The 12,650-nt window shown below is 41.6% G+C and overlaps 1 protein-coding gene across 1 annotated transcript in view; it reads left to right on the top strand.

The window, feature by feature from the left end:
* Positions 1 to 12,650, top strand: part of RTTN (rotatin) — a 193,543-nt gene that overhangs the window by 13,939 nt on the left and 166,954 nt on the right. The window contains exons 5-6 of the mRNA XM_069957838.1: positions 1,220 to 1,315; positions 5,372 to 5,465. Of these exons, the coding sequence (XP_069813939.1) occupies positions 1,220 to 1,315; positions 5,372 to 5,465 (190 nt within the window). The remainder of the gene's footprint in view (positions 1 to 1,219; positions 1,316 to 5,371; positions 5,466 to 12,650) is intronic.

Below are 12,650 nucleotides of genomic sequence, written 5' to 3'. Positions count from 1 at the left end.
TGGAGGGGTCAACAGCTAAATCCTCAGATATTTTAATAGAATCCATACACAAGCAAAAAGAAATAAATAAAAAATAAAGATGTCATCTCAGAGTCTCAGAGTCTGGGCAGGGTCACGTTCAGGATTTCCAATTTCCTGATATTGTATTTACTAACTCTTGGACTCTCAAAATATTACAAGAAGACTGATGGATGTAACTACTGTATACTAGTAGGTTATCAGGTTATGGTCACTGGAGCCCACCGTAAGACCCTTTATCCAATTCTGGATCCATGGCCCTAATCCACTCTTACACAGTGTCACTTCTGAGAATTAGGAACATAGAAACTTAAAGATTTTTGGCAGAAAAAGACCACTGGGTCCATCTAGTCTGCCCTTTTAGTATTTCCCTTCTTATTATCTTAGGACAAGATATATGCTTATCCTACGCATGTTTAAATTCTGTTATTGTAGATTAACCAACCACATCTGCTGGAAGTTTGTTCCAAGTATCTACTACTCTTTCAGTAAAATAATATTTTCTCTTGTTTCTTATCTTTCCCCCAACTAACCTCTCACTGTGTACCATTGTTCTTGTGTTCAGTTTTTCTTTTCCCTCTTGAACCTTTTTTTAATCCTTTGTCCTCAGCTTTCCATCACAGTCCTCCCACCTTGCCTACTCCCCTCCTGCCAGTTTCCCACCCAAAGCTGTTGCAGAACATCTCGTTACACTGCAGACAGTTGCACAATCTGTAAGGCTGCACCTGCTGCTTTCATTCCACATCTTTTTCTGTAGCATCATTGTTCACAAGGCAGCATGTTGTGAACACTCCTCACTCTACCTAAATGTTCCAATAAAAAAGAATATATGCTCTTACAGTGTACTGTGTGTGTGTGTGTATATATATATATATATATATATATATATATATATATATATATATTATAATCAATAGTTGATCAGCCGGGTGCTGACACCTGGCTCCCCTGCTGATCAGCTCATCTGTACCTGCACTACAGTAAGAACGGAGCCAGAAGCAATAGTTAGAATAGAATGTGTCCTGTACATGCTGTAACAGTTATAGCGTTTCTGAAGTATTACCTTTAGCAATTTCACTTGGATTGTGCTTGGCAGATTGTCTGCTAAAAATATACAGTACTAAATACAATATCTGGCTAGAAGCCTGTGCCAGGGGACAGGATGTACTGTTGCAGTCACAATTGTACTTTCTCTGTTTAGCTATACAGCAAAAAGATGATGTATCTGTTGGATATTTTCAGCAAGACACATTAAGGCATCAACCTACAGAAGTGATTCAGGAAGAAACCAGAGGAGGTATGGATCTTGAAACCTTTGTAATATTAAGTAATGTCATTGTTTGGGCCTAGAATGAGCAATTGTGGGTTGTGCCTATGTGTTCCCTTGTGTAATTCAAGTGACACTCCAGGGAATAATGTTCTTACTCCATGACAGTAACGTGATATACATTGAAGTCACATTATTATATCCACTTCCTACTTTTGACATTGGCAGCACGTAGCTTATAAATGAAGCTGGCTAGATGGGTATATAAGGTGTGTGATAGGCTGTCTACACACACTTCTCTTGTTGGCATGAGTAAAAGGGACAATATATCAGAGTTGCAAAAAAGAAACAGACGAGAGGGTGGATTGAGGGTACAGCTTAGCAGAGTGTTGCCAAAATGAACCAGGGGGCTACCAGCTGTGTGTCCAAACCAACAGTGCAGTACACCCTACTACTTATGGGGCTCTGGAGCAGACAGACCAATAGTTGTGGATGCAGAGTTTATAGCAACCCCCAGTTATGTAGGAGCTTGGGACTACCTAGCCCACTGCATTAAATTGCCCAACACTTTTGAATAACCCAAAGCATTGACGGATTGAACAGGGTCTAGATTAAAGGGGTTAATTGGTGTTAAAGCGTAACTGTCATGTTTTTTTTTTTTATTGCAGAAATCAGTAGTATAAGCGATTTTAAGAAACTCTGTAATAGGTTTCATCAGCCAAAAAAGCCTCCTTCTGTACTCAAGAAGCAATCTCCCAGCCTCCCCCCTGACTTCTTATCTGTGCATTATCAGGCAAACACGTCTTCATTACAGAGAAGCCAGTGAAGACGGGTTCTGCTCTCTCCATTGTAAGCCTATGAAGGGGGGAGGGGCTGAGGGAGATGAGGGAGCAGGAAGAGGTGACATGAAGGTCAGCTGTTTGTAGACTCTCTGGGCACCTAAAACGCTAAATTCAGGTGTCAGAAAGGTCAGTGCTTATCTATGAACTTACTGAGAGAAGATTGCAGGGTGTTGTGCTCTGCAGGACTGCTCCGTGCTCAGTCACTCCTAACAGCCCCTCCCCTCTCCATAGCCACATAATGGAGAGAGAAATCCTGCTTCATTTGATGTGAGGGGGGAGGCTGGGAGATTGCTTTTTCAGTACAGAAGGAAACTCTTTTAGTACATAAAACCTATTACAGAGTTTCTTAAAATCGCTTGTACTGTTGATATTTAATGTTTTCAGAAAAATGGCCCTGAAATGACAGTTATGCTTTAAGGATGCTAAAATAAAAACAAATAACTATACTCTCTTGGACTCTGTCTAGTATGATTACCTCAAACTGAGGCCAGTTTCACACATACAGGATCCACAGTGGATTCCACCCTCCGAGTTCTATAGCTATAACTATTCCATAGTTAAGTGGAGTATGTAAATCCATAGAAATTGACAGGACACAGGATCGCTGTGGAAGTCACAGTGTAAAATCTTTGAATTCTGTATGTGTAAAACTGGCCTTAATGTGTTAACAGGGATGCTCATATTCCTATGTCTCTGCTGAAGCCTGAGATGGGTCATGGCATCCAGTTGCATCCAGTGATTGCCTGAAGTGACATAAGAAAAAAAGAATATATATACTGTATATTAGGGATGGTCCGAACCCGCCGAGGTTCGGGTTCGGCTGAACCCGAACGCTCGGCATCGGATTCCCGCTGTCTGCCCGCTCCGTGCAGCGGGCGGATACAGCGGGAGGACCGCCTGGAAAACTGGGATACAGCCTATGGCTATGGCTGTCCCAGCTTTCCAGGCGTTCCTCCCGCTGGATCCGCCAGCTGCACGGAGAGGGCAGACAGCGGTAATCATTAAGGAGGGTTCGGGTTTGTACGAACCCCGTCCGAATGAGGAAATGTCCTTATTTTTGAAGGAAAAGCACTGTACTTTTCAATGAAGATAACTTTAAACTAGTCCTAACTTTAAACAAATACACTCTATACATTGCTAATGTGGTAAATGACTATTCTAGCTGCAAATGTCTGGTTTTTGGTGCAATATCTACATAGGTGTATAGAGGCTCGTTTCCAGCAACTATCACTCCAGTGTTCTAATGGTACAATGTGTTTGCTCATTGGCTCAGAAGGCTAATTGATGATTAGAAAACCCTAGTGCAATCATCTGAGAACAGTCTAGCTCGTTACAGAAGCTGCAAAACTGACCTTCCTTTGAGCAGATTGTGTTTCTGTAGTATCACATTTGTGGGGTCAATTAGACGCTCAAAATGGCCAGAAAAAGAAAACTTTCATCTGAAACTCGACAGGCTATTCCATGCGAGAAATTGCTAAGAAATTGAAGATTTCCTACAACGGTGTGTACTACTCCCTTCAGAGGACAGCACAAACAGGCTCTAACCAGAGTAGAAAAAGAAGTGGGAGGCCGCGTTGCACAACTAAGCAAGAAGATAAGCACATCAGAGTCTCTAGTTTGAGAAACAGACGCCTCACAGGTCCCCCAACTGGCATCTTCATTAAATAGTACCCGCAAAACATCAGTGTCAACATCTGCAGTGAAGAGGCGGCTGCAGGATTTTGGGCTTCAGGGCAGAGTGTCAAAGAAAAAGCCATATCTGAGACTGGCCAATAAAAGAAAAAGATTAAGATGGGCAAAAGAACACAGACATTTGACAGAGGAAGACTGGAAAAAAGTGTTGTGGACGGATGAATCCAAGTTTGAGGTGTTTGGATCACAAAGAAGAACGTTTGTGAGACGCAGAACAAATGAAAAGATGCTGGAAGAATGCCTGACGCCATCTGTTAAGCATGGTGGAGGTAATGTGATGGTCTGGGGTTGCTTTGGTGCTGGTAAGGTGGGAGATTTGTACAGGGTAAAAGGGATTCTGAATAAGGAAGGCTATCACTCAATTTTGCACCGCCATGCCATACCCAGTGGGCAGCGCTTGATTGGAGCCAATTTCATCCTACAACAGGACAATGACCCTAAACACACCTCTAAATTGTGCAAAAACTATTTACAGCAGAAGCAGCAGCTGGTATTCTATCGGTAATGTAATGGCCAGCGCAGTCACCAGATCTGAACCCCATTGAGCTGTTGTGGGAGCAGCTTGAACGTATGGTACGCCAGAAGTGCCCATCCCAACCAATCCAACTTGTGGGAGCTGCTTCTAGAAGCGTGGGGTGCAATTTCTCCAGCTTACCTCAACAGATTAATAGTTAGAATGCCAAAGGTGTGCAATGCTGTAATTGCTGCAAAAGGAGGATTCTTTGACGAAAGCAAAGTTTGATGTAAAAACAATGTTATTTCAAATACAAATCATTATTGCTAACCTTGTCAATGTCTTGACTCTATTTTCTATTCATTTCACAACATATGGTGGTGAAGAAGTGTGACTTTTCATGGGAAACACAAAATTGTTTGGGTGACCCCAAACTTTTGAATGGTAGTGTGAATATATGTGTGTGTGTGTGTATATATATATATATATATATATATATATATATATATATATTTATATATATATATATATATATATAATTTATATTTATATATTTTTTTTTATATTAATAATAATATATTATTATCAAACTGAATGCCTTCTTTTTCTACAAATGTGATGTGTGCCCCTCACACTGCACCCATCCTCCCGGCGAGATCATAACCGGGACTGGATGGCCTTGTTTTACAGCATTAGATTATAATGATTAACCTTTTTAGCCATGCATACAACAATAAATAATGTAGCATTGCAACACACAAAATGAAGTTACACACCTCTGTAAAGCAGTAGTTAAAGGGGGTTTCTCTTGTATAAAATTGCAGTATGTTGGGGTATCCAGTGGTAAAGATACATATATATACACAGATATACAGAGTGAATATTTGTGTATATTTCTTTATTACGTTATTTATTGCTTTCTACTAGCAAAAAGGAGCTCTGATTGTTTCCATAATTCAGGAATCCTTTTCTAGTACCAATTCTTCTGTGACAGGTTGGGCAGTGTGGGGAAATTGGAGGCAAGTAACCTTGTTTTTATGTTTGTTGTTCTGTGCTTTATGTCAGTGAAATATGCACCTTCTATATTTCCACTAACAGTACATCATGGTAAAACTACGTGTTTCAAGTTTTCTACATTTCCCTGGCTGACACTGACCACAACAGATAAGCATGTCCTTTCATCTAATGAATCGTAAGTACTTATTCCTAGTCAAGCAAATAAATATAATATGTATTATTCGCTATTTTATAAGGTCTTTAGTTTGATATAGGTAATGTTGTTATTCAATGTTTCCTTAACCCCTTAAGGTCCAAGCCAATTTTCGTTTTTGCGCTTTTGCTTTTTCCATTTTATGTTTAAAAGTCCATAGCGCTTGCATTTTTTCACCTAGAGACTTATATGAGTGCTTATTTTTTGCTAAACCAATTGTACTTTGCAATTACAGACATAATTTTTCCATAAAATATGTTGTGAAACCGGAAAAAAATCATTTGCGCTGTCAAATTGAAAAAAAAACGAATTTGTTTTGATTTCGGGGAGATTTGCATTTACGCCGTTTGCCCTATGGTAAAACTTACTTGTTATGCATGTTCCTCAAGTCGTTACGATTACTATGATATATAACATGTATAACTTATATTGTATCGGATGGCCTGTAAAAAATTCAAACCATTGTTAACAAATATATGTCACTTAAAACCGCTCCATTCCCAGGCTTATAGCGCTTTTATCTTTTGGTCTATGGGGCTGTGTGAGGTGTCATTTTTTGCGCCATGATGCGTTCTTTCTACCGGTACCTTGATTGCGCATATACGACTTTTTGATCGCTTTTTATTACATTTTTTCTGGATTTGATGCGACCAAAAATGCGCAATTTTGCACTTTGGAATTTTTTTGCGCTTACGCCGTTTACCGTGCGAGATCAGGAATGTGATTAATTAATAGTTCGGGCGATAACGCGCGCGGCGATACTAAATATGTTTATTTATTTATTAATTTATATTTATAAAATGGGAAAAGGGGGGTGATTTGGACTTTTATTAGGGGAGGGGATTTTTTATTAATAAAAACACTTTTTTACTTTTTTTTTTACATGGACTAGAAGCCCCCCTGGGGGGCTTGTATATACACAGCAATGATCTCTCATAGAGATCAATGCTGTGTATATACACAGCAAAGATCCATGAGATCGGTCATAGATTGCTATGGCCTGCTGCAGGCCATAGCAATCTATTGCCGAGCCGGGATCAGCGTCATTCCAACGCTGAGGCCCGGCACGGCCAGAAGAACGGATCTCCCCCCCGCGATGCATCGTGGGGGGGAGATCCGACCCACTAGACACCAGGGATGTGATGTCTAAAGCCCTTCAATGCAGCTGTCAGGTTTGACAGCTGCATTGAAGTGCTTAATTAGCCGGCGCGGCAACGGGACCCGCGCCGGCTAACAGAGGCACTGCCCGGCTGCACGTGTCAGCCGGGATCAGCCCCGCTCTGAACACCCCCCGCGGCGCCATGACGTATTAGATACGTCATGGGTCGCTAAGGGGTTAATGTTTATATCACATTATACTTGTTACATCCTGAAATATTTATGTTTAAAGAGTTCGTCCAGGAAAAATTGACTTGTTCCCTATCCACAAGATAGGGGACAAGCAAGAGATTGTGGGTGTCTGACTTCTTCCGCCTTACTTGGCTCTTTCCGGCAGCCCCATAGGAATGAATAGAGCCGCAGGTCACATGCTCTACCTACAGCTCTGTTCATAGTTAAGAAGCCGGAGGCCTGATACGGAGATCTCTTACTTGACAAGATAATTTTCCCTGGACAACCTCTTTAAGGCTTCTTCAGAGTATGGGGGAGGCACAAAACAGGTGAGTGGCACTTGTTTATTATGTTTGCTGAACTCCTGGCTGCCCAGCACTCTTTTTATTTCGACCAGACAACCCCTTTAAAGTGACTCTGTACCCACAATTTGCACACACCCCTGCCAAACCACTTGTATCGTCAGATAGCTGCTTTTAATCCAAGATCTGTCCTGGGGTCTGTTCAGCAGGTAATGCAGTTATTGTCCAAAACTACAACTTTTAAACTTGCAGCCCTGTGTCAAATTGGCGTGGCCTAGAGTGTATGTGCCTTAGGCCTGCAACACCTCTCTGTCCTTCCTGCCTGCCCTCTTCATCATTAGGAATGCTCCTGGCAGGATTTCTCCTAATCATCATTTGTCTTAGCGGTGCACATGTGTTGGATCGTTAAGGCACATGTGCAGTGTTCAGACAGGTGATGATTAGGAGAAATCCTGCCCAGGGGCATTTGTAATGATGAAGAGGACTGGGAGAAGGGACAGAGGGGCGTCGCAGACCTAGGGTACAGGCACTCTAGGCCACGCAATTGACATTGGGCTGCAAGTATAAAAGTTGTTTTTTTAGAACAATAACTGCATCACCTGCCAAAAGGACCCAGGACAGATCTTGGAATAAAAGCAGCTATCTGATTGTACAAGCGTTTGGGGGGAGGGGGGTGCAGATTGTTGGTACAGAGTCTCTTTTAGGCAGGGGAAGAGATTATAGATATGCTCATGATTACTTTTGACCTCATAGGCTTATTATGGATAGATTGTTGACATGTCGGAGCACTGATGGAAATAGTTTCTCCCGTTATCAGAAGACACTGTAATTTTATTGCATTTCACAGCCTCTTCTTATTTTTAAGACAAGGTGCCGTGTTGTAGATTTATTGTTTTTGCAGATAAGATGCAGTGACAAGAGTAGCTAAAAGATTTCACAAATGGTGCAGTACACATGCAAATTTTTCTCAAGTCCCCCGAGCCAAACAAAATGGGCAAAAGATATGTAGTTATCAGGCAAGTGATGCAAGGCATAAATACTCAGAATATAGAAGCTTTGTTCCGGTCCGCTGAGACTTTAGTGCTGTTCATAAACCTTTATTCCCAGACCTGTTTTTGTTTAGCCTTGCGATGTGGTGACATTTGAGTTTGCATCATGTAAAAAAGCAAAGTCAATGGAGGTTTGAAGAGCAGTTTAATTTGTCTTTTCCTCAAGTCACTGATGGCATCACCATCAGATGACTGAAATCTTTCTAGCTTTATAGTGTTTATTAAATTGCGAGAGTCATCTCATGTTCTTGACCGGAGTACTATTCAGGTGTCTCGAGTAGCGTTCCATAGTGTTTCATTATAGCTGTTGTTTTACTAGTTGAATTTTAGTGCCTGATTTCAGTAAACAGGGCATTTTCATTAAGGGAAGAGGTTTGTTCCACTCGAAAAACATATGTCTGCTCGATACAACGTCTCTTAAAGTACAAGCACAATCGTAAGTGCTTTTTAATTGCTGAGCCACTTGATCTATCATTTGCATTTCAGAATTCATTTCCGTATTCAAAGGCAGCTATACACGAATCATTTGTGGATAAACTTTTGTGAACATTATTGATGAGCCAAGCTCAACCATGCTGGTGTTCGTCCGAACCAGAATGTGCGGCATTTGATTACCAGCAATCAAATGCTGCACGCTCCGATTCGGACGAACCCAAAAGTACTTGAGGTTCACTTTTGGGGTCGAGGGTCATCTTCCGGAGTCCGCGCATGCGCAGTACGTCGGCGGCGTCTCCCGCCGTACTGCGCATGCGCGCACTACAGAAGGCGTCTGCGCTGCGTGCGGATGATGTCAGCGCGCCGCCGACGTGAAACGCAAGCCTCCGGGTCACGTGGATGGAAGGCAGACCTCAAGCACGCCCCTCTGGGCGTGATTACAGCTATTACAGACGCCCAAGACCTGTGACTGATTCTGCCCACCTTGACTAAATCCGCCCACCGTGACTACTTGCCAGAAATTTACATACAGCGCGGGACTTCTTCAAAGTAAGATTATTGACTGATTGAGGGGGGCACGGAGGTTACAGGGGGATGTTTAGGAAACGTGCTGGGTGATGTGCCAGCACGTTTTCTTATCTTAAGATGGATTTTCGGCGTGACTGGTTCCCTTTAACTCTAGTAAGCAACGTACTGGTTCTAAAATGTCCCCCCCCCCCCTCCCCCTCTTTCAATAACATTCCAGTTTGTGTCTGCTACCAAGTAGTTTATTTTCTTAGACATGAGGCAGGTCACCCCAAAAACAATGCAGAGTTTATCTATCTATCTATGCAGAGAATCCACAGCACTCCAGCGTAGTGAAAAAGCTCTATAAGCTGTGTTTATTCAGTCAATTCATAGTGCAACACTCCAAACGCAACGTTTCAGTGACTCTCTGTCACCATTTTCAATTGAAAATGGTGACAGAGTCACTGAAACGTTGCGATTGGAGTGTTGCACTATGAATTGACTGAATAAACACAGCTTATAGAGCTTTTTCACTACGCTGGAGTGCTGCGGATTCTCTGCATATATATACTCACTACGATCTTTGGTCTGGATCAAGATCCGCTGGCACCACCAATACCACATTAAAGCAGTGCTGCTTCTTCTCTTTTTACTATCTATCTATCTATAAATCTGTTTTAACCATTGTGAGCATTTTTGAGAAATAATAAAATATGTCTGCGTTTTCAGACAGGTATTTAGTATTATAGCACATGCTGTGAAAATGAAGGCGAAACAGTGTGTTTGTAAGAATGTAGGCCAAATAAAATGACTGTAATTTTAGCTATTACGCTTTGTACAGTGCTGTATGAAGTGCCGAAAAATCACTAGAATATGATTGTTACTCTGCAGTCCTCTGGTTCTGTGAATTCCATAAAGAATTGTCAGACTCCAAGCTTTCTAATTTGGGGAATTAAAGGGAGTAAATAAACTGTGGTTACTTTTTTTGTAATTTTTCTATTAGTTGTGTTTTTAGAACTTTTATCCTTACCATTTCTAGACATGCTTTGCAAGCCAGTTACATGAAGGAAGGCTTAGTAAAACTAGAGCAAAGGTAAAGTGCTGCATTTTGCCAGTGGCTGCTTTAAAATAAGAGAAGGAAGCTGTTTTTTGTGGGCAACTGCACCACTTTTTAGCACAAGTTTTGAAAATTGTCTGCACTTTTTTTCTTAAAGAAAAAAAAAAAAAGAATGAAATGAAGTACACTTTGTTTTTTTTTTTTTGTTTTTTTCCTGTTGTTGGCAGAGGATATATACCTACTCTGATGTATAAAAATGTTGCAGGTTCTTTCTTTACAGAAGACCTAGTAATAGAACTTTATGAAAGGCCCTTTGACCATTGTATATGTATCATTCTTTACTGTTCCTCCTAGCTTGAGATCCTGAAATAAGTTTTGTATTCATAAGTTGACTAGCTTTTGTGAGGGAAAAAAAAACCTTAAAGGCATTGCCCACTTTATGTTTAACAAATATGTTGGAATTGTGTATATTCAATAGTTCAATATACTAATGTATAGCTATTAGAAGTTCATTGACGCTCCAATCCTGTTGTTGGTATATCCTTCTCCATAGATAACACAGTGCCACCATCCTGAAAATGGTGGGAGACATTAAACCAGACAATGTTAATCTACAACCTCAATTGAAAAATGCAGTGCATGCACTAGTGCAGTGTTTCTTTCAGTGGAGGTTATGATAGTTTTGTCTGGTCTTTTGGTCCTCCATCACTGGCCATTTTTAGAATGGTTAGTGGCGAAGGCTTGCATTTATTAGTAAGTAGCACAAACGTAAGCTGTCCTGAGTGCCTCCATAAGGTGATGCACTGTTTCTGGCCATTATATAACTAATATATAGCATTTTTCTCCTTTGTCACTCCCTGCAGACTCCATTTCTAAGTGTCAGCTTTCTATGAACCGAGATGTACAGTGGATTAAGATTAGCCTCTATGATGGTTCCCAGAACCATGTTACCTGTTCGCCCACATCTCTGTAGGAATCTTTTTAAAGTAGAAGCAGCATGAAGGACATTCATAGAGCAGTAGTTTAGCAGTCTAAGGCTAAATTTGCATCTTATTATATTGGTACTATATATCCTTTTACTTTTTTTTTTTGTGGAAATTAAAAGTGTGCTGATATATTGAGATGTGAAACCATCTTTGAAATGAGATGAAAAAGCTAGGTTCACACTGCGTTTTTGCAGTCTATTTAATGTATCCGTTAAAAAAACAGCAAAAACCATTGTGAACCCAGCCTAAGGGTGCGTTCACACATACTGGATCTGCAGCAGATTTAATGGCCCAGATTTGATTTGCTGTGAATCTGCAACTTCAAATCTGCTGCAGATCCTGTTTGTGTAAAAGCACCCTAAGGCTGCATTCCCATGTTCCGTGATCCTATCGGATCACGGACATGGAATGCATGTACCGGAGTCCCCCAGTGCCCGGACATCATCTGTAATTAGATGCTGGGAGCGGGGGAGACTGTATTCATAAGCGCCGCGCTGTAGTAACAGCACCGCGTGGCTGATTCATTACAGCGCGGCGCTTATGAATACAGTCTCCCCCGCTCCCAGCATCTAATTACAGATGCTGTCCGGGCGCTGGGTGACTCCGGTACATGCATTCCAAGTCCGTGATCCTAACGAATCACGGAACGTGGGAATGCAGCCCTAGGGTGCGTGCACACTAAGGAAATGGCGACAGAAAACCCTTTGTGCATTCCGCAGCTCGCACCCACCAGTGTCATAGACTCCATTCTATGCACGGGCGGATTCCGCTGTCGGTCCAAAGAATGAACATGTTCATTCTTTGGACGGAGGGCGGCCCCCACCCGTGCATAGAATGGAGTCTATGACACGGGAGGTAGAAACACGACAGAGACACTGCAGGCTAAGCGTTCGTGCACACTACGGAATGGCGACGGAAAACCCACTGTGCATTCTGCAGCTCACACCCGCCGGCGGACTGATGCGGACTCTCTCCGCCCGTGTCATTCTATCCACGGGTGGATTCTGTCGTTTGTCCAATGAATTAACATGTTCATTCTGCAGTGTCTGTCAGTGTTTCTACCACATGTGCTGTATTCTCTCTCCTTCTACCTCATCCTCTATCCAGAGACTTCTTTACTGTGCAAAGAAGTACAGTTTAACTGATCCCTCAGTGAATCATAAAGTCCATCTTTACTCTGCTCTATGGATTCCCTTTAGTAGTGAATAGATAATTTATGTAGTAGTGAGAACGCTCTCAAGAAGTAGGTATACAGATAATAGGTATAGGTATACAGATAATAATTTAGTAAGGGAGGAGCCTGATAATTGTATGAAGGAAGTCTTATATTGTAGAATTTCTCCTATTTGCTTGTATTGATGTATGCTGAGTTGTTTGACATGACAGGTACACTTGATGCTGCATTCATTCGGATTTCCGTGGGTGCAGTGTTATAATGGAGACCTTGTTCAGATCCAGATTGTCAGTTTTTTTTTTTTTTTTTTTGCCCGAGGCCCCTTTGT

This window comes from Dendropsophus ebraccatus, chromosome 2 (genome assembly GCF_027789765.1).
Source record: "Dendropsophus ebraccatus isolate aDenEbr1 chromosome 2, aDenEbr1.pat, whole genome shotgun sequence".
NCBI lineage: Eukaryota > Metazoa > Chordata > Amphibia > Anura > Hylidae > Dendropsophus > Dendropsophus ebraccatus.
This window is presented reverse-complemented; position numbering and strand designations above follow the sequence as displayed.